This window comes from Pipistrellus hanaki (genome assembly GCF_964339955.1).
Source record: "Pipistrellus hanaki genome assembly, chromosome: 2".
In the NCBI taxonomy this organism is placed as follows: domain Eukaryota; kingdom Metazoa; phylum Chordata; class Mammalia; order Chiroptera; family Vespertilionidae; genus Pipistrellus; species Pipistrellus hanaki.
In genome coordinates, this window is record NC_140504.1 from 193,937,540 (window position 1) to 193,960,050 (window position 22,511).

General features: G+C 55.2%; 1 protein-coding gene across 3 annotated transcripts in view; it reads left to right on the forward strand.

Moving 5' to 3' along the window:
• Positions 1-11,333: 11,333 nt before the first annotated feature.
• DHRS3 (dehydrogenase/reductase 3) overlaps positions 11,334-22,511 on the forward strand; it is a 42,613-nt gene continuing 31,435 nt past the window's right edge. Inside the window, exons 1-2 of one of the 3 annotated variants that reach the window (XM_084872069.1) lie at positions 11,334-11,510; positions 11,622-11,730. Coding sequence is in view for 1 of the 3 variants with exons in the window: in XM_084872068.1 (XP_084728194.1) it covers positions 13,281-13,475 (195 nt within the window). In the remaining 2 variants the exon portion in view is untranslated. Of the gene's footprint in view, positions 11,511-11,621; positions 11,731-12,423; positions 13,476-22,511 lie in introns of those variants that run through there. The other 2 variants (XM_084872071.1, XM_084872068.1) reach the window with 2 other exon arrangements.

Here is a 22,511-nt window from a genome sequence, read left to right on the forward strand (position 1 = left end):
CATCATCTCTACCACCGAGGAGGCCACCAGCGGCCGCGCTCAGCACACGCCGCTGAGGACACAGTGTGGAGCTGACAGATCGCCGACACTTATATCACACCCTGCCTGCCCCACCTCCTCATGTCCCAGGCGCCCAGGCCAGGTTGAGTCACAGACTCGAGCGAGGACCTGGCTCTGCAAAGCCCACCGAAAGGAGAACATGGCGTGTGCAACCTGGCCCGGCTGGAAACCAGGCCTCCCGGGGCCAGCTTCCATCCTGGTGCCGCGGCGAGAAAGGGCCCCGCACTAGGAAGACAGCTCGGACATGTCTGCCCTTCGACCACTCTTGCTGCTCCCGAGTCTGTGCAGGAGGCCTCGGGGCTTTGGCACTTACTCTCTGAGCAGCATTCTCCCCTTGGATGCCAGCTGGGCCAACCCTCCCTACTGCAAGCCTCTGCTCTAAGGTCACTTCTGAGTGAGGCCACCCTGGCCACCTTATTTCAAATTGTAACCACCCACCCCCCACCACACACACACACACACACACACACACACACACACACACACACAATCCTGCTTAATTTATAATTATGTCTTTTATATCATCTGACTTAATACCATGCTTCACTTGTTTCCTGTCTGTAGACTATAACTTCTGGGGAGACAGGAATTTTTGTTCTGTTCCTTGCTTTATCCCCAGAGGTTTGGTACTTAGCAGGTGCTCAGCAAATGTCTACTGAATGGAGGAATGAATACAGAGACACTGTTCTTTTAAAAAAAAAATATATATATATATTTTATTGATTTTTTTACAGAGAGGAAGGGAGAGGGACAGAGAGTTAGAAATATCGATGAAAGAGAAACATGGATCAGCTGCCTCCTGCACACCCCCCGATGGGGATGTGCCTGCAACCAATGTACATGCCCTTGACCAGAATCAAACCTGGGACCTCTCAGTCCACAGGCCGACGCTCTATCCACTGAGCCAAACCGGTTTCAGCGACAATATTCTTTGATTTTTAAAAATATTTTTATTAATTTCAGAGAGGAAAGAGATTTCAGAGAGAGAGAGAGAGAGAGAGAGAGAGAGAGAGAGAGAGAGGGAAACATCAATGATGAGAGAGAACCATTGATCGGCTGCCTCCTGCATCCCCCCCCACCCCACCACAGGGGATAGAGCCCGCAACCTGGTCAGGTGCCCTGACTGGATAATCAAACTGTGACCTCCTGGTTCACAGATGGAGGCTCAACCACTGAGCCACGCCAGCCAGGCTTCCAACCACTTTAGAATGTGGAATTACATGTGTTTGTTTTCCCTGCTTATTTTCTGTCTTCCCAAGGAAATGACAATTCCGCAAGGAGCCATGTCCATTTCACTCACTACAGCACATGTGTCAAACACAAGGCCCGCGGGCCAAATCCAGCCCGCCAGGCCTTGCAATGTGGCCCGCACCGCGCTGTCATCACTGCACTCCGCTGTCAGTTTATGACATTGTCAGTTTATGACTGTTCAGTAAACCATTCGGCCCGCGATTTAGGCTGGATTTTAGATTTTGGCCCCTTCTCTGATTGAGTTCGACACCCCTACACTACAGCATCCCCAGTGGCTAGCACACACTATAGGTGCCCAGTGAGTCATCATGGAATGGATGGATGGATGAATGTTGTCACATGACCTGCGGAAAAGGGCAACATGGAACACTCGGGTCCTCTCTCTGGTTATGTTTATTGTGGGTGCTGGTGGGAATGAGAGGAGGTGAAACTGCAAAAAGCCTGGAGACCACACACATGAAATCCGTGTGAAGTTTATGGCTTTTGAAACCATCTCCCGCCGGATGTGGCAAGGAGAGAAGACCCGTGAATAGTGCTCGGGAGGAGCAGGTATGCATCTGCCACCCCCGGGCACCTAATTCAATGTGGGCGACTACCCTTCTCTTTCCCCTTGCTTCTTGCTACGTTTTAAATGGGCTTACACCTTGTGACTAGACCATCTCAGTTTGGTCTGTGAGCCTGCTCAGCGACCTCCAGAACTCCTTGCCTGGTAGTATTGGGGGCTATTCCTGCACCGGGGTAACGTCTCACAGCACACACGGCTGATCTTGAACCAGAAACTTGCCTTTGGCCTTTGCCTTCTTCATTCTTCTTGTATGCACCCCATGTTCCCCTGGAGTCTCTCCATGGAAATCGGTTCCTTCCTCTATGGTTAGACATGCCAGAGTGGCCGCACCATTTCACATTCCCTCCAGCAACGAAGGAGCGATCTGTCTGCTCCCCATCCTTGCTAACACTTTATGTGGTCCCTAATACCCATTTTAGCCAACCTGGTGAGAGTGTGGGGATATCTCATTATGACCCCCATGTGTTCCTGATCCTTTAATACCTGTAACAAGATTACGCAAGTGGAGCATAGACAGTAGAGTACACATCAACCCAGCAGGGCGCGGAGAAGGAATTCCAGTGTGCACACATGAAGATTTCCGCAGCAAACCTAGGAGCCGTAAGGGCAACAGCTGCCGTCATTCTAGCTGCGATCTGACCACACCAGCAGATGGGCTTGGGTCAGATCTGGCTGCCCGACAAGCCATGAAAACAGCTCTTCGTTTTCCCAGCTGCCCGGACTGGACCTGAAGGTGAGGAGCCTCGCCTGCAGAGCCAAACTGAACGATTGCAAGTGGCCTATTTCGTCAGGGCGCCGCTAGCACGGACTCCCTGGGTGGTAGAGAGGAGAAGCTGGGAGGCAGCACTGCTCGTCGATTCAATGTCTCGCCCACCTGACAAGCGCTTGTTGAGGAATCACTCTGTACAGCCAAGGGGGTACTTCCTGCGAAGCCGGGGGAGGGAGGCGCTCCGCAAAGACTGGCTGGCTGCCTTCCCCGTGATTTCTTGAGCATCTGCCAGGAGCCCGCCGGAATTCAGTGTGTCAGCCTCTCAGTGTAACAAAGGCCACAGGTAAGGATACAGGCTACAGGTAAGCCTGTGGCAATAGTGCCCTGAGGGTGGAAAAGATGAGACTGGAACAGGGTGGCCACAAACGTCCCACAGGGATGAGGTGATTGGCTTTAGGAGCAGGCTTGGCTGGGACTGGATGAGGGAGCTCCCGAAAGGCTAGTCTGCACACAGGATCATCTGCTGAAAGGCCCAGCGTGGGGTGTTGACTCTCCTTGGCCTCCATACACCTGTGGGCCCTCCGTGCGGCTTCAGGGAAACACCAAAGGCCTCAGAATGTGCTCCAGGCCCTATGGGACTCCCCACCCCACACCCCTCTCCGACAACCCCGTCCCCGCCCCATCCCCTGCTCCCCCTGTCCTAGCCGCACTGACCTCCTGCAAAGTCCCCAAATGGAGGCTGCAATCAGCCAGAAAGTAAACAGCAACATGAAATCAGCTTGTGTGTGTATATATATATATATATATATACACACACACACACACACACACACACACACACACACACATTTTATTGATGTTTTTACAGAGGAAGGGAGAAGGAGAGAGAGTTATAAACATCAATGAGAGAGAAACATCATTCAGCTGCCTCCTGAACACCCCCCACTGGGGATATGCCCGCAATCAAGGTACATGCCCTTGAACAGAATCGAACCTGGCACCTTTCAGTCCGCAGGTGGGCACTCTTATCCACTGAGCCAAACCGGTTAGGGCTAGCTTGGGTTTTATCAAAGTCAGAGAATTAACAAACTAAAAGGGAACCCATCCTATAAGGAATAGCGCCAAGACATAGCAAATGCAACCTGTTAACTAACACATGGGTGAAGACCACACTGAAATTCTTGTTTCCATTTTTTTTACTTTAAAAAAAAAAATCTTTTTTTTTTTAATATATTTTTTATTGATTTTGTACAGAGAGGAAGGGAGAGAGATAGAGAGTTAGAAACATCAATGAGAGTCATCGATCAGCTGCCTCTTGCATACCCCCTACCGGGGTTGTGCCCACAACCAAGGTACATGCCCTTGACCAGAATCGAACTCGGGACCTTTCAGTCCCCAAGCTGACGCTCTATCCACTGAGCCAAACCGGTTTCGGCATAAAAAAAAAAAAAAAATCTTTATTGTTGAAAATAGTATATACCAGTAGGTCCTCTTCACACCCCCCACCCCCCCCAGGCCCACTGACTTCTTCCAGCCCCTCTCATCCTGCCCCCTCCCCCAAGCCCTCACCACCCCATTGTCTGTGTCCACGGGTTATGCATCTACACAGTCAAGTTCATTGGTTGATCTCTTCCCACCCACCCTCCCCTGCCTTCCCTCAGCCGTTCTGGGTTCAAGTTTTGCAACCTTTCTGTAAGTCTTTTCAGCCCTCTAGTGTCAAAGCTTTTAAACACTGAGCTAGGAACACCGAGGCAGGAGGTCACCATCCAGGGGCACTGTGGTGGGGACGGGGAAGGAATGTCAGGCAGCCCTTTGGGTCTCACAACAGCCCTGCGAGGTACTTAGCAGAACCCTCGTTTTCAATCCTTAGGAAATGGAAGCACAGAGGAAACGACTTGCCCAAGGTCATTCCAGGCCTGGCTTCCAGGTAGAGAGCATCCAGCCTTTCCACCCTCTCTGTCCCCTTTGCCACCAGCCCCCAATGCAGCCCCAGAGAAGGCCCAGCCCCCCGGGGGAGGTGGGTGCGTTATCGCTGCGTTTACAAACCTGTGGTTTCCACTGGGTCCTCAGCCCCTCCCCGCCCCACAGATCACGCAGTGCTCCGGTTAGATGAACTAGAGACCCAACATGGCCCCGGCAAAGTGTTTCTATAAACTCATGAAAAGAGTCCTTATTAGCTCGGCTCAGGCAGGAGGCAGGCGCGGGGGCCATGACACGCTGATCCTTTCTGCAGACTCCTGGCGAGCAGCAATCATTAGCAGGTTCTGTTCTGGGCAGGCTCAGCGTCAGCCCCCCGATATGGGATTTTACGGGATTTGCGTGCAGAACTTGCCTACAAAGCAAGGTATTATAGGACGGATTAGGCGGTTCCAAACGCAAAGGTCTGGCTCCCCTGTCTGGCTTTTTAGCAGATTTTTAAAGAGGCCCATGGTCAGGGGCTCTGCGGCCTCCCACCAGAACCCCTGCCTCCCGCTGACTCTAAAACAAGCAACCTGGACAAAAAGATCATTGAGTGGGTTTCTCTGAACATAAACTCCCTCTAGAACGTTGGGGATTTGTAAAAAGGCATTTTAAAAAGATGGAAATCACCTCTTCCGCCATCCAGAGACTGCCACCGCTAACGCTCCGACGTGTTTCTTTCCTGTCTTCTTTCTGTGTGTACACACATGTGCGTGTGTGGGGAGGGAGGGACGGAGAGAGAAAGACAAAGAGCCCGAGCAGGGAGAGAAGGAGGCAGAGAAAAAGGCCTGGAAGGAAAGCAGAGCCAACTCTGAATTCCATACCTGCCACTCTGTGACTCCGTGGCCTTGGCCATGCGGCTTGACCTTCAAGTCCACAGATCTAAATGGGGAATGCAGAGCCTGCCTCCAGGGGACCATTTTGATTAAATGAGATTAAGTTAAATGAATCCCAAGCATTTAGCGAGTTGCCTGACACGCAGGTTAGTCCCGGCCAAGTGGTAATGAAATAAATATGCATCTATACCATCACCTTTTTCTTTCCAAAAGGGGATCATACTGGCTCTACGAATTTGTATCCTAACACTTTAAGGGTTTTACTGTTAAGACTGTGGGGAAATAGAGCTCTTTCCCAGGAGCTTAAAAAAAAAAAAAGTTTAACATTCCCAATTGCACCCCGCTCTGTAGCCTACATTTTTATATATATATATATATATATATATATATATATATATATATATATAATTATTGATTTTTCACAGAGAGGAAGGGAGAGAGATAGAGAGTTAGAAACATCGATGAGAGAGAATCATCGACCAGCTGCCTCCTGCACACCCACTACTGGGGATGTGCCCGCAACCAAGGTACAAGCCCTTGACCGGAATCGAACCTGGGATCTTTCAGTCCGCAGACCGAAGCTCTATCCATTAAGGCAAACTGGTTTTGGCTGTAACCTACATGTTGAATAATGTATATTGTGAATACCGTGCACATGTTTGGGGGGCTGTTCTTGTCTTTTCCTTTGTAATTGACCGCCCCAGAGGAGGCTCAACAGGCACCCGACGGGCTGCATCACCACATCCAGGAGGCCTGATGACCCCGTCCGTGTCCAGCAACAACACTGACCACTGCATGTGTGGACAAGGTACCCCGCTCTGGGCCTCAGCTTCCCCATCCATTAAATTCAGGTGGCGCCTGTTGTCCCTCAGCAGGTGGGTGGGATGGCCACAGGAGATAATTCACGTGAGGCAGGATGCCTACTAAGTGCTCACTGGAAGGTAACGTAACAATTATTATTCTGTTTCTTACGTTTGAGGGATTTAATCTCCATATTAGGAACATCCGCACTTGCGCTCATCTGTTTCCTACTTGTTTTCTGTAAACTGACGAGTGCAATAGGCAATGAGACACAGAAATCATCGCCCACGGGGGGCTTTTAAACAGTGGAGCCAGAGCTGGCAGGCCCCCAGGGGAAGGAGGCCAGGATCCAGGGAGCATGAGCAAAGCAAAGGGCCTCATGTCTGTCTGCACCCGAAGGCACGGCCTGGGCCTTCGTTTTAGAGTAAATGGCAGAAATGTAATAGATTTAGGTGTGTCCATTATTGAGAGGCAATGAAGGGGAGACACCAGAATCCCAAGTCAGACCCCAAGAGTTCTACCGCCTACTTGAGTCTGTAGGAGCCTGTGGCCTCAGGGCAGGGGTGGGATGTCTCAATGTCCTCCTCTGTTAGGGCCAAATTATCACGTTTGAGGAGCTAGAAACAGCACCCAGAGTGTGTGAGCTCTCAGTGAATGTTCGCTAATTGTAATGACTTCAATCTCTTGTTGGACTCTTATGTCCATTGCTTTCGGTTTTCCAATGGACCCAGTCCCCCCTGGGACCCCTTTGCTCACACCAGACAGTGACTTGGTGGGTTCCTGTGAACACATTTCCAGAAAGAGGCAAGAAACAAAGGCTGCTTTCCCGGAGATCATGCTTCACTGACTTCTTAGTCCTGATCGATTGATGTGTGATGTGCCAGAAGCCAATTCTAGCATGTCATAATTGCAAGAGTTTCATCAAAAGGTTGGTGGAACTTGGGGACTCAACAAGGGCTGAGTCACATATGTTATCTCCTGTTGGGAATGGCTAAAGGCATTTCCCCAAACCTGAAAATGATGATTGCTTGTGGCCAGACAGCTCAGTTGCATCTTAATCTAAATGTTATTGCTTCCTCCTGGCCAAACACCTGAACAGCCAAAGGCAATTCCCCAATCTGACAATGGATTCTGTACAAAAAACCCTACCCTTTGAGGTGTGTAGCTCCACCTTGCCGTAGGACAAATTGTGTTAATAAAAAGCAAGGGGTCCTGAGACAAGGAGAACTTTTTTTTTTTTCAGCCAAGCTCCTCTGCCCTCCCACCCCCCAATATGCCTTTCAAAATTATGTTTCGTCTCTGGACTCTTATTTAATTTATGTACAGCCCCATTCTCTAGATTCCTGAACTCTTCTAGATGCCAGATCAAGATCCACCAGCATTAAATGGTGCCCATCTCCAGCTTGTCCTTCCACCCAACGTCCAGCAGAATGAGTGAATAAATGAGTGAATGCATAATGAATGAGTGAATGGAGATACGTTTGAAAGATGTCACTGCCTTTGCTTGGAAATTTTGTCTTGGTGACTCAGTTTCTTCGCTGGGGCAAAGGCAGATACAACTTCACTTATGAAAACCAAGTTGAACACAAACTCACCAGGTGTGAGAAGGTAAGCATTAACCCACACCCACCAAACCCCTCTGCCCCTCACCTCACCCCATCTGCCCAGCCCAGTGTGAAAACCAGTGATGACAGTGTGGTTATGCTGGGAGGGAAGAAAGTACAGGGCCAAGAGGAGGGACCCCTGGGAGGCCTGGGACAGAGACATTGGTGACTGAAGGGAGGGGAGGGAGCTGGGAAGAGCTTCCTGGAAAACGATACCACGAGCTAAAGGGAATCTTGGAAGATGAACAGGGGTTACTTGGCCAAAGAGTAAGGTCCTGGGGAGAGGGTGCTGGCAGGTGTGGGATGGCAGGTAGCTGCTGGTCAGCCAGCCCCGCATCTCTGTAGGCGGGCGGGAGGCTGCTCCCCAGCAACACGCCAAGGACCTGGCCTGCCAGGCCCACGCTGGCATTTCCTAAGCTCTGCTAACCCTATTGTCATTGTTATCCTCCCTTTACAAGTGAGGAAGCTGGGATTTAAAGTAAAGCTGCCAGAACCCAAAGCCAGAAATACCCCATGCCGTGCTCTCTAACACAGCTGCCTCAATGCCCTAGCCTCCCAGCCCTGGGGGGCTGCCCAGGTGGTGGCCGATTGACTGGCTATTGAGAGGCTTCCTTGCCTCTCTGATCCCCGCATGCACCCTTCCCTCCTTCACACTTAGGATGTGTCCTGTGTGCAGGGCTGGAAACAAGGAGGAGTCATGGAGAGGCAGCACTGGAGGTTCCAGAACAATCACCTGTCCCCGGATCCCTGCCCTCCCCACCACCATCAGGATGCTAGTCCCAGAAGTCTAGGCTGGAAGCCCAGGAACCTGGGGGTCCCATGTGCTCTGAGAGCAACCCAAGGATAAAGCAGAGCTGGGCATTTGACCAGGGTTCAATTCCCACCTCCTTCTCTCAGCTCTGAGATCTTGAAGGACTTTCTTAACGCCTCTAAGCCTCAGGTAAGTACCGTAAAGGTAGAAGGCAAGGCGTGAGACCCATTTACTTCCAGCTTTCAGCTGGGATGCTAATGAGAAAAGGGCCTGGTTAACAGGCTTTACGTGTTTGACCCTGAGGATGCAATAGTAAGTAAAAAAAAAAAAAATGGGGCTTGGCCCTGGGGGTACGAGGAGTGGGGTGACTGGTTACAGCCTGGTGGCCCATCCAGGGCCAGTAAGTTCCCTGCAGGTCCCAGGTGGCTCTCTTGGGGTGGGGGTGGGGGTGGGGTTGGGGTGTGCACCTATAATCCTGGAACTGGCTGCCTGGCTAGACGGCACTCCCGCCCGCCCAGCCCAGTCCTCACACCTCCCTGGGCCGGGAGGGCTGAGTCATGGAAACAGTTAGCTCCTCAGGCTGCACCTCTCCTCCCTCCTCCTTCAAGCCCACAAAGGCTCCTTTCACGTTTGGGGGGCGGGAGGGGGTGGTGGGGAGAGGCTGTGGGGCCCGCTCCCCAGGCTGGGATGTGAAATTCAAACTTCACCCTGGAGTTCAATTCCCCACCCCTGGCCCCAAAGGAGGCTAAGGGGGGGAGGGGCTACCAGGAGCAAAGGACCAGGGCTGGGGGGAGAGGGTGCGAGGGGAGGGCAGCAGGCTCGTGTCCCTTTCAGTTCTCCGTGGAGCCAAGCCCAGGGACCCTCTGTGTGGCCGAGAGTGGTGCACCCCAGCCAGCACCCCTCGCCCTCCTCTTCCTTGAGAACTTGGAGGGGGGAACTCAAAGGAAGTGACAGTGCTTCTCGGGGCACCGATGACAAACGAGGCCTAAGGCCAGAGGCTCCCAGGGGTACAAGCCCACAAACCCACTCCCTGGAGGTGGAACCAGCAGAAATGAGGCGTCTGCTTCCCAGCCACCGTCCAACCCAACTCCTTTTAGGATTGCCTGCCGTTGCTTTTTACTGTATTTCACCCGAACCTGGTGGTCTGGAGAAGAGGCGGGCACCCCGTGTGGCCTGGCAGGAGTTCCTCAGATTTGCTGAGCCTCCGTTTCCTCCCAGAAAAATGGCCCAGCGGCACCCGCCTCCTCGGGCTGTGAGGAGAGTAAGCGAGAATCTGTGCAGGAGGCCTGGTACGGTTACAGTCAGTGTGGGTTCTCCGCCTCCTTCTCCCTCAGACACAGGCCCCGAGAAAATGTAGGTAGAACTCTGGCCACCAGGTTGGTTGGCATCTGAACCAGCTGGAGATCAGGGGCCTTAGGTGAGCACGCTGTTGTGTGTATGTGCTGCTGAACACCTCTGTGCCTCAGTCTCCCCATAAAGCAGTGGGTGTGTGGGGGCCTGGGGGTAAGGTCTTCAGGAGCCTTTTTAGGCCTGAAAGGAAAGGGATGGATAGCTTGGTGGGTTTAGCAGAAAAGGGGGAGGCGGAAGGCGGGAGCAGTACTGCACCCCGGCCACTAGGTGGCCCCGAGGATAACAGATGAGACCAGGCTGAGCGCACCCCTTCCAGCTCCAGACTTTCTGAGTCTTCTTCTTGGCAGACCTGGCAGACACCAGGCATGGCCTGGTAGGAAGGGCCGGGCTCTCCAGGGCTGGGATTCCTTTTCCATTTTTACAGACCTCCCTCCAAGGAGGAGGCGGCGATCACTCTAACCAAGTGCTGACTTGAGCCGTGGCCTGGGAGTTGGATGAAGGCAACGGCCTGCCTTTCGGTCCTACTTCTGGAGGGTCGGATGGAGGCCGGAGGGAGCCTCATCCTGCCCCTCTCTGCTCCCTCCTGCCCCAATGGGGTGGGTGGGAAGACAAATCAGGTCTAGATTCGGATCCTTCCCTCCTGCACTTCCTGGCAGGGTAACCTGGCAAATGGGGACAATGCTTTCCCATTGCATGGTCCATGGGAGATACAGTCAGAAGATAAGCATTTTTAAAATTTTATTTTTTATTGTTGAGAGTATTGTAGATGTCCCCCCATTTTTACCCTTTTGCCCCCCTCCACCTGATTCCTGCCCCACCTCAAGCCTTCATGGGACCACTGTCTGTGTCCATGTGTACATGCATATAAGTTCTTTGGTGAATCTCTTCCACCCACCCTCGCCCCTTCTCTCTGAGATCCGTCAGTCTGCTCCATGCTTCCAGGTCTCTGGACCTCTTTTGTTCATTAGATTCCACATGTATGCGTTCCGTGTGGGACAGAGGGTCTCTCATCCAACCCCACTCCCAAGCTCTCCCAGCTGCTTCCCGGTTAAAAGTCCCCCAGTTCACCTGGAAGATCCTCCCCTGCAGAGCTTCTCCCCGGAACTGGGCGGGGGGGGGGGGGGGTCTTTGCAGAGGAAGAGGAGGTAAACCCCAGCCACCTCTCCCCAAATCAGCCTGGCTCCCAAAGACGTCCTCCCAGGGTCCTCGGCATTGGCCAGGGAACGTGGGGCAGGGAGGCCCGACCAAACCTGCCCGCAGAACCGCTGCCCCAGATCGCAGGGCAGCTCCCGGGGTCCCCCTCACTCCTCCTGGCCTGGGCCCATGGGGGCCGCAGGAAGCGAGTCCCATCAGCACTTCTAACCGGGGCTGCTTCTGAGTGAGTCACCTCCCAGACTTCCTGCAACAGACAGCTCTGCAGAGCTGGGTCCCACCCTCCAGCAGGGACGACGGTCTTGGGGGAGGGGAGGAGACAGGAGGCTCCAGGGTGGGTGCCCAGCCAGCGAGGGCGGCCCACGGAGCCCCACGCAGAGAAGGCGCCGCCAGCCAGCGCGGCACGGGGGGCACCGGCTCAGGACGGTTTGTTTACAGGCTTTTGTGATTAAGGAAACTGCTGTCAGTCACGGTAATTCTAGCCCAGATGAGCCATAAATACGCTCCCACCTAATCTTATGGGGATTTTTATTGGCACCTTGGGGGCAGAGTTCCTTACCCTGCCCACCTTTTCTCCCCGCAGCAAACCCCTTTCCAGCAAACTCCCCAGCTGTTTCCCCCATCAGCGCGGGGCTCCCGGCGCGGCTTTGGAAAGCGCCCGCCAAGTGGAGACAGAAGACGTCTGGGCAAAGGTCGGGAGTGGCTTCCTGGTCCTACCTGCAGGCTGGTGTGTGTGTGTGTGTGTGTGTGTGTGTGTGTGTGTGTGTGTGTGTTGCCAAACGGCCTGACATAGACCCTGGGCGACCTGGTTAGATCAAGGCATGCGCGAGCTCCCCCGGGCCTGCCCCGATCAGGGGGTCCCCAGGCACCCCCGCTCCGGGAGACCGCACCCCCCGCTCCGGCGACCGCGTCCGGAACCGGGAGGAATGTCTCCACGAGGGAGCCGGTTCGCAGGACTCGGTCCCAGCGCGTTGGAGTTACAGCTGCGAGCCGAGCCCTCAGAGGCCCCGCCGGCAAGCCCCGGCTTGCAGACCGGGGAGCTGCCCCGGGAGGGAGGACGCGCGCGGAGCGAAGTGTGCGCGCCCCCCCGCGCGCCCCCGCGTTCCCCGCGCGCGCTCCCCCCGCGGCCGCGCAGGGGGGAGGGGAAGCCGCGGCAGCCAGTCAGAGGCACGGGCGTGAAGCCTCCGACCATCTTTAACTGTCAATCAGACTTAATGGGGTATTAAAAAAAAAAAATGGGGGGAAACACGGCGGCCGCCCTCCAGCCCCGCGCGCCGCCGCCCGCCCCGGGAGCGGATGAATCAGGCGGCGCGGACCCGGGCGTCCGGGCCACGCGCGCCCCGCAGCCGGGCCCTCTCCAAGTTGAAAAAGGACAAAAAAAAAAAAAAAAAAAAAAAAAAAGCAGGCCATACATGCTATCGAGGGAGAGAAAGCGAGCCGGATCGGGCGGCAACTCCCAGCCCGGGCGGCTGGAAGCGAGAGAGGGAGGGAGGGAGCCGGAGAGGAGAGCGGGCGGGCGCGCGCGAGGGCGAGCCCTGCAGGGAGAGAAACGGACACCCGGACCCCCCGCCGCTGCGGCGGCTGCACGGCGCTGGCCATCGGAGCGCCTTTAGGCAATTTCCTGAGCCCGAGCCTCGCCGGGAGCCGGGCGGCTTCCGCGGGCTGACATTGGGAGCTCCAAGCACTTTTTTCCCCCACTCCCCCCCCCCCTCCTGGAGAAGGGGTGGGGAAGCGCACCAATTTGGAAACAGAGTCTTTTTTTTTTTTTTTTTTCCATCTTGCACTTTGAAACGGCGGGGCTGTGGCAGGGTGCGCGCGTGCGGCGGGTGCCCTCTCCCCCCTCCCTCCGCCCGGGCTCCGTCCCCGGTAAACATTTACCTGCGAATTCCCCCGCCGCCCGCTGCCCGCCGCCGGGGCAAGCAACTTCTTGTTAGAACTTCCCACCTCCGGCTTCCCCTCCGCCCCGCTCGCGGTCCCAGCCTTCGCAGACGCTCTTTTCCCTCCTCCCCAGGAGGATTTATCTTTTTTCTTTTTTCCTTTCTTTTTCTTTTCCTCGCCCGGTGCCGTGCACTCGGGGAGAGGTGGTTTCCAGCGCGGCCAGGTGGGACGCCTCTCCGCCCCTCGTCCCGTTGTATTTATTATTGTTTGTGGAGAGGTGTTTTCTTCTCTTTTCGATTCCTGTTTTGCCCGGCGGCGCGGGGAGTTTCGCCCCCCGCCCTGCCCGGCCCCGGCGCGGCGGAGGATGGGGTGGAAGTGGCTGGGCGCGCTGGTGCTGTTCCCGCTCCAGATGCTCTACCTGGTGGCCAAGGCGGCCGTGGCGCGCGTGCTGCCCGCCCGGCTGCGGGACCTGTCCCGGGAGAACGTGCTCATCACCGGCGGCGGCAGGGGCATCGGGCGCCAGCTCGCCCGCGAGTTCGCAGAACGCGGCGCCCGGAAGGTACGGGGGGCGCTGCGAGGCCGGCGGGTGGGGGGGCCGAGGCTGCTTGGGATCAGGGGATCGGAGGGCGGGATGGGGAGGGTGCCGATGGGGGGGAGGGGTGCGCCCACCTGCCGCCGCCGTTGCCCGGACCCGCGCCCGCCCGGGACCTGAGAGTCGCCCGCCCGCCGCCCGCGAACGCTGAGCTATCAGTTTCACCTTGTCCGTTTCCCATTCCCCGGCCCCGGACTGTCTGCTTTGGCAGGTCCCGGGCTGCTCTGCCCCCGGAGGGCTCCGTGGCTTGGCTGGCTGATCGCCCGCACCCCGAAACTTGGGAGACCCACCCATTCCCCACATGCCTCCCTCCCTCCCCGGGAAGGTGTTGCGTCCCCCCCTCCCTCCTCGCTTCTCCCCTCCCGGCCACCGCCGCGGCGAGCGGAGGGTGTGTGTGCGCGCTGCTGGGCGAGCTGGGAGCCAGCGGCTGCTTGCTGGCGCTTCGTGTTTTCCTTGGCAACCCCGCTCCCCGGCCCGACCTGGGCGGCTGCGGCGCTGGAGGCACGGGGAGAGAGGAGACTTGGTTTGGGTTTGGGGGGGGGGAAAAGGAGGGGAGGGTGGTCTTTGATGGTCTAGCCTGGCTTGACAGGCGCTGGGAGGCCCAGGTGTTTGGAAATCTGGAGAGAGGGGGTCGGGGAACCGGCAGCTGATAAAGAGCCCTTGTTCTTCTTACCTTCCACCCTGTGTTCCCCCCTCCCTCCAATACAGCCTGGGAGGGGATCCCTGGAACTTTCTGGGAGTCCCAGCACCTCTTCCTCCAGCTTCCCCAGACCTGGTGCTGGGGAGTGGGGAGGGTGAGCCGGCTGTCACCCAACTCCAGCCCGAGCCAGGCTGACTCACCCAGCGCTGCGAAGAGGAAGAGCAAAAAAACAGAGAATTCGTTTGAAACTTAAACTGTGGAGAGCCAGGAGGGGGTGAAAGGGCCCGGCACAAGCCAGCTGATCTGACAGGGGGCCACATACCTAGGAGATTAAGTAAATAAGTAGAAAACCCGAACCTGCGTGCAATTCCAGGTTGCTTTTGTTTTGCTAAACGCTGCCCTGAGATTTACAATTCCTCCGGGGAGGCTGGGGCTGCGACTGAACTTTGGAGCCGGAGCTATCGGCCAACGCTGATCGCCATTAACTCTTCCCTCGCCGGCCGCGGGGGGCGTCCTGGCCCATCAGGGGGGGGGGGGGCGGGAGGGGGCTGCTGGCCCCGGGCTGCCTGCCGCTTCTCCTTGGGTGGTTTGGACAGCTGTTGACCTTGGAAGGGGAGTTTGGGAGTGTTTTAACCCTTGGACACACACAGAAAGGAGAAGTGGGACGCGTTCTCAGCAGTTTCATTTCCTCGGGATGATGCCCTTGGCGGAGGGGCGCGGGAGGGCAGAGGAGGGAGTCCTTGCAGGGGGGCGTGCAGTTGAGGACAGTCGCGTGTGATTGTCATTCCTTAGCTGTCTGCACCCCACAGACACCTCCTCCTGACTCTCCCGGCTGGCCCCGGTCCTGGCTCTCTCGCCGCTCCTGTAACTGGCTGCAGTAGGCACCCGGAGAACTCCTTCAGTCAATCTGGAAAAACTTGACTGACTATAAACAAGCCCAAATTGAAAGAAGCCTGTGGCATTGGGGGAGGAGGGAGGGGGGAGCGTGCAGAGTGGGCCCTGCAAGTTCACACACTGGGAACCGCGGCCCCGCCTCACTCAGGTTGGACCCTCTCTTCCAGGGGAGAATCGGGACCCATGGGAAATGTCTTAAAGTGGCACCAGGTCCCCAGAAACAGGATCCACGCCCCCCCCCCCCCAAAACTCCCAGTGCCCTTCACCCTAGGTTCAGTCACCAGACCTGTTGGGGTGACCAGGAACGGAGCTCCCTGTAACTCATAATTATCCGGCCAATTACTGGAGCCACTTCTGAACGAGCTGTCCTCTCGCTGTCACACTGTCGCCGTGGGAAATTTGGAACCTTGCCTGACCTTGGGACCATCTCCAGACCTAGGAGAGTGTGGGGGCCCATGAACGTGGGGACCCAGGGACACGTGTGGTGGAGTGGGGAATTCCCAGGAGACTGGGGCGTGGGTGATGTGCCCCATGGGCCTTGGGCAGGTCCTGGAGCTGCTGGGGAGAGCGGGAGGGCAGCGCCCCCTGCAGCCTGCAGTGAGGTGAGGCAGGTGGTAGTGTCAAACCACAGATGGCCGTGCCTCCTTTGGTGGAAGGAGGGGCTGCCTCTGAGAGCCCTTCCAGCTTGGATTTGGGGTGGGGTGGACTCAGAGGGGGAAAGGCCCCCAGAGAGAGAGAGAGGAGGAAGAGCCGAGTCTACAAACAGCCAGCAGGTCCCGGAAAGGTCTGTTTACTTTTGGGGGGCGCGCGCCTATCCAGTTTCACACAATGACCTTGAGTCAAACAGGACTTGCGATATTTGTGGACAGTAGTGTGCCTTAGGCCGTAAAGGTGACCCCAATAAGGGCTTTTCTTAAAGGGACACAAAGGCTCCGGGGATTAGAAAGGTTCGGTTGCAGGGGTCCTCAAACTTTTTAAAGTGGGGGCCAGATCACGGTCCCTCAGAGAGCTGGAGGGCCGGACTATATGAACTACTAATTCCTACTGTAACACCTCGGCTGCGCTCACTGCCCAAAAAACCTGGCGGGCAGGATCAGACTCCCCTGGGGGCTGCATGTGGCCCGCGGGCCGTAGTTTGAAGACCCCTGGTAGGGTCTCTCAGGGGAAGGCTCTTCCTCTTGATTTTCCATGTCCTCCCGGGGTTCCTGCCAGGGAAGCATTTACAGAGCTCAGGCCCATCCCTCTTCCCCCCAAAGGCTCCTGGCCAGCTGGTCAGCTGGCCCAGCCTCCGACGGCTTTGACCTTGACATGGTTTTTACAGGAGGAGCGGGGAGGATGAGGAGTGGACTGTTTGTTTGGAAGCATTTGCAGTGGCTGTTCCAGCCTTGGGTCCAGTACGAGGACGCGGCTGGGCCAGAGGCCTGAGCCATGATGGCAGGCTGGTGGAGGCAGGGGCCACATACAAGGGTCTGAGCGCCCCGAAGAGGAGGGGTAGAGCCGGGACTCGGGGCCCCATTTCAAGAAGGCGGTGTGAGAACTGGCTCGCAGTTGCGTCTGCCTTGCTACTACGGAATGGACGGTGTGTGCGTCTCCAGCCCTGTTCCTAAAGCAGCTAGCCACGAACTAGCCTCTGATGTAGATTTGTGAATCCCATTCTCCCTCACATCCGTCCAGCAAGTCCCGTGCTCATCTCCTTCCCGACACTGGGGCAGGCCCAGGCCCACCAGCCCCAGGACGGCAGCCTCAGCTGGGTCCAGGTTAGGGGTGGATCCACTAAAGATGAATGAAGACGGAGAGGCATGGCCAGGTGCTCACAGTCGAGGCGCAGATTACGGCGTGCGTTAGTTTCCCGTGGCCGCCCTGACAGATTGCCATGAACTTGGCGGCTGACATCAATGGCAACACATTCTCTCTCAGCTCTGGGGGCCACAAGTCTGGAATCGAGGTGCTGGCAGAGCCCCACTCCCTCCAGAGAGACTAGGGGACAGCCCTGCCTCACCTCTTCCAGCCCCTGGTGCCTCCTTGTGGCTCCCGGTGGCGTCCTCGGCTGCCGCAGCCTCCCCAGGCTCTGCCTCTGTCTTCACAGGGCCGTCAGCTTTGTCGCTCTGTGTGTCTCTGTGTCCTCTCATCTTCTCAGAAGGACACACTCATTGGGTTTAGGGCACATGTAGAGGCCCCCTTGGCAATGCACATGGTTGACCTTTAAATTAATGTCAGCTGAGTCCGAGGTGACTGGCATGGCCGTTCCCAGGAAACAGCCTCCCAAAATGTCTGTTATCAGTACTGATTTCTTATCTTGGAATGAGGGACGAATAGGACCTGGGCACACCCAAAACTTCTTTGACCCTAAACCGCCCTCTGGAAATCAGTACTTGTGCTGTGTTGTGTGTGGTGGGTGTTGACTGTCCCTCCATCAGAGTGACAGTCCCCACCCGGCACCCAGCTTTTGGATCTATTTCTGCCTCTTGTCCCTTTCTTTCTTTTCTTTCTTTCTTTCTTTTTTTAAAAAAAATATATTTTATTGATTTTTTACAGAGAGGAAGGGAGAGAAATAGAGAGCTAGAAACATCGATGAGACAGAAACATCGACAAGCTGCCTCTTGCACACCCCCTACCGGGGATATGCCCGCAACCAACGTACATGCCCTTGACCGGAATCGAACCTGGGACCTTTCAGTCCGCAGACCGACGCTCTACCACTGAGCCAAACCGGTTTCAGCTCTTTTATTTCTCAATCCCCAGCTCCTCCACTCAGGAACCTGTCCTTCTCCCTTTCTGTGCGGGACGTGGAAAAAGGAGAAGCACCCCCCGCAGACACACACTAAGTTCAGTATGACCTATGACCTCATCTGAAGACCCTTCACCAATTACCTTTCCAAAGACCTTAGTGCAGTGGTCGGCAAACTCATTAGTCAGCAGAGCCAAATATCAACAGGACAACGACTGACATCTCCTTTGAGAGCCACATTTTTTAAACTTAAACTTCCTCTAACGCCACTTCTGCAAAATAGACTCTCCCAGGCCGTGGTATTTTGAGGAAGAGCCACACTCATGGGGCCAAAGAGCCGCATGTGGCTCTCGAGCCGCAGTTTGCCGACCACAGCCTTAGTGGATATAAAAGGGGCCACCTACTAATCCTGACGAACGCAGACGGAAAGTAACCACAGGGGATGACCGGAACACGAACATTCTTCACTAAAATGAGTCATCGTGGTAGGCACATCCGGGGCCTATGGCTTCCCCGACAAAGATCTGTCTTTACCTTACCGGAGCCTGCCTGTTGTCTTTGCATCTAAGATAACATACCTCTGAGCTGTCAGAGGAATCTCCTTTTCCAGACCCCTGGGGCTCCTGTAAGCACCGAGACCAGAGGCCCTTCCCTATTCCCTTGTCTCCCGAAGCCATCTCTGTGCCTGTAAATGTTAACTGCCAACTGTCCCGCACCCAGCAATGCCAAAGTACGTGTTTCTTCGTTTCTCTTTTTATCCAATCCCAGGGGTTCCCTCTCCCCGGAGCTTTCTCCCGCCCCCTTAACCGACCAGCACTGGTTTCAGGTAACCCTCCCGTGTCTCCTCCTTTGATTCTAATGGAAAATGAGCTTCAAAACTTCCATTCTCCAGAGCATCTTCTCAATTCGTTACGATTTTGCTTTCTGGCCCTTGTCAGTTTGGCTCAAGTAAACTCAGGGAAAAAATTCTCTACGGGTTTGGACGTTTCCTAGGTTCACACCCTGTTTCCAAATAAGGTCCTGTTCAGAGGTTCCGGGGAAACATGAATTTTGAGGGGACACCAAACAGAGGAGGCCCAGGAGAGCTCAGGGAAAGCTTCATGGAGGAAGTGGCATCTGAGTGAGCCTCGAAAATCACAGCCCAGCCGGTGTGGCTCAGTGGTTGAGCGTCAACCTGTGACCCAGGAGGTCACAGTTCAATTCCTGGTCAGGGCACATGCTCGGGTTGCAGGCTCGATCCCAGTGTGGGATGTACAGGAGACAGCCCATCAATAACTTTCTCTCATCACTGGTGTTTCACTCACTCTCTCCCTCTCCCTCTCCCTTTCTGAAATCAATAATAATAAAAAAAAAAAAAAACATATATATATTTTTTTTAAAAAGAGTCAACCAGAAGGGATGTGAGAAGGGCGATCAAGCACAAGAAACCACCTGGGGAAAGGCTGTGTTCCGGCTGGGACTGAGGGAGGGGAGGGAGAAGGCAGAGAAGGAAACTATTGCAGAGCTTGGGAGGTAAGCAGGGACTTCGTACCTCACACTCAGCATGGCTGGTACTGATGCAAACAGGACAAAGAGGGAGGAGAGGGGTTCAGACTTAGGGGACCATGCAGAGTCTTTGGGGCAAAAGTGCTGCACTAAACACCTGGCATGTGATGGTCACAAGGGCATGGGTGGCTTGGGAGATGCGCTGCCACCTCCCGGACCCGCACCCCAAATGCAGCCTTTGGTGGGAATTTCTGGGAAAAGTACCGGCTTCCATTTGGCAGGAAGGCGGGCTGCCTGTCCCACCTGCAGCATCAGGGGAAAGCCTTTCAGCTCCTAGCATGTAGTATCCGGTCCTGAGGTTCAGACAATGGGCCTTACAACTCGGCCTGTCTCCTGAATGGACAAACACCTCCCTCTGTCTGCCACCTCCTTCCCCCGAGGGGGGGGGGGTGGCGGGGGGGGGGGAGACACAAAAGCAGCAGCACCCACCGCTAGGGTCACGCCCCCTGCTGTTGGCTCACCTGGGCTGGGAGGCCAGAGGCCAGAAGGTTCTAGACTGGGCCCTGCTGAGACCCTGCTTCCGGCTGCAGCTAACACACCTGTGAAGTAAGAGGGGACACTCAGACCCTAGCCCGCTCTAAAATTCTCCTAGGCCAATGGTCGGCAAACTTTTTAGTCCACAGAGCCAAATACCAAGAGTACAACGATTGGAATTTCTTTGGAGAGCCACATTTTTAAAACTTAAACTTCTTCTAACACCACATCGCCAAAATAGACTCGCCCAGGCCATAGTATTTTGTGGAAGAGCCACACACAAGGGGCCAAAGAACCGCATGTGGCTCGCGAGCCGCGGTTTGCTGACCGCTGTCCTATGTGGATCGGCCATCCCAGGAAAGAAACCGATGGCCAGGCTCCCTGAGTTGGGAAGGGACTCCAGCGAAAGTCGTTTGTCCTCGTGGCTGCTCATCTCAATGAAAAAGCAGCAACTCGGTTAGAAAACGCATCCTCAGTGGGTAGGACAGCCCACTTCCCACCCCGCCCCCGCCCCCGCAGCCATGGATGTATTCCTGCTCTTGGAGGAGATGTGAATATTTCCAACCTGGAGCTTTCCAGGTAATGAGTGGCCTAAGTTTTCCAATGAGCGTGTCAAGCATAACTTCCTGTTTATTATCCTAAAATCACCAAATTGTCTATTTGGGCTTCGAAGAATGCCCCCCTGGGCCCAGTAACACTGATTCTGAATCAAGAGGTCCTGCTTTGGCCTGGCCGGTGTGGCTCAGTGGTTGAGGCCACGGTTCCTGCTTTGGTCTAGCTAGCCCACTCCAGGTGCTTCTGAACTTTCAGCCTTCTGAGCCCAGGGCTCCTGTGGACCCCTGCACAGAGCCCTTCCGACCTCCTTTGCATGCTGGTTCCTTCTGGTTCATTTCCAACCTCTTACTGTTTGAGGTATCACTGAGAAAACCATCTCGACCTTATTGATGAGAAGTTGGCTCTTAGCTATCCTTTTCTATTTTTTTATAATATATTTTATTGATTTCAGAGAGGAAGGGAGAGGGAGAGAGAGATAGACACAGCAACGATGAGAGAGAACCATTCATCGGCTGCCTTCTGCATGCCCACACTGGGGAATCAAGCCCAGAACCCGGACATATGCCCTGACCGGGAATCAAAGCTTAACCTCCTCATTCATAGATCAATGCTCAGCCACTGAGCCACACCGGCTGGGCTTAGCCCTCCTTTTCTGTCCTGGAAAGAGACCTGGCAGTTGCAATCACTGCCACTTGTCCTCGAAGACCCGGTTCCAACCTGTCGCCGCCCAAATCCAGCCTCATCCTGGGTTCCAGACCCGACACCCTCTCCTTTGTCTTTGGGCAAAAGCAGGACCCCACTTAGAACGTGCTAAGGCGTTCTCCTTGTTGGCTGCAGAGGACACAATCTGAAGGCTGTCCCACGCGTGGGAGATATTTGAAAGGAAATGTCTGAGACGTTATTCAGAGGAAGCGCACAGGTCAGGAGGCAGTTGGAGCCAGAAGAGCAGGAGGAAAGTGAACCTCAAATGTGCGCTTGTCGGGGACCAGTGAGGGCGCTTGGATGAGATATGAAGATGCGTGCGTGTCTGGAGCCTGAGAAAGAGAGCGGACAGGACAGGCGAGGCCCCCAATGGTGGACGGCACTCACTTAGACACTCAGCAGACACGTGCCTGGATTCCTGCTCCCTCCTTTCCCGTGTGGCCTCCTCCGTGGGCCTTGCCTCCTTTGTTTTCTCCTTCCCACTTGCTGCAACCCACCCGGTTATTTTGTGTGTCTTGTTTACTATCTGTCTGCCCTGCACTGAACTGTCAGTCTAGGTGGGGATGTTTGTCTTCACTGCTCACTGCTACATCCCCAGTGCCTGAGGAGGGAATGTGCCCTGCCCCCTCCCCTTCCCCCTTCCCCTGTCTCCCATCCCTTATCCTGCTCCCCCACCCCCACCAGGCTCCCTCACACACCACACTCTCATCCCTCATTCTCTGTGCTCCTGCCACCCTGGCCCCCTTGCAGTTCCCCGAATATCCTCAAGATCCTTGTACTATAGGTGACCCCAGTCCTATATGTGACTACCACAGCATATGTGACTGTGGTGCTACACGGGACTGTAGTATTGTATGTGACTGCAGTACTGAGTGCGAGTGGTGCTCCATGAGGCTGTAGTGCTATCGTGACTACAGCAGTCATGTGACTGTGGTGCCATACATGAGGATACCGTGTCGACTGGGGGGTGACATGTGACTGTACTCTGTGTGACTACAGGATCATACAGTGCTTCCACACATTCACCATGTTGCCCATGCCCAGGGCAGGTACGATCAACAGCCCCATTCTAAGACACAGATGAAGTGAGCTGCCCAGGATGAGTCAGACTTTGAACCCCAGATCCCCAGCTTCAAAACCAGGCCCTTTCCTGCCAGAAGACATAACCTCAGCCAGCTGCCTACCCCCCGTCGGGGTCACGGCGAGGTCAAGAGACTAGCTGTGGCATAGTGGGGCCTCCGCACAGAGGGTTCTGCTGAGAGGGCCGATAAGCAGTAGCGGAGTCAACAGGAAGGCACAGGATGTCGTTAAAATTACTTTTACAAAAACAATGTGTTAGCCACGGAGCAGCAGTATTTGCATACAATGACTGGGACGCTTGCCAGGGGATTGAGGTAGTCATGGGTTATCAGGCCTCTGCTTTAAACGAGTAACTGATAAGCAGAAAACCAGCAGCAGCCTGGTT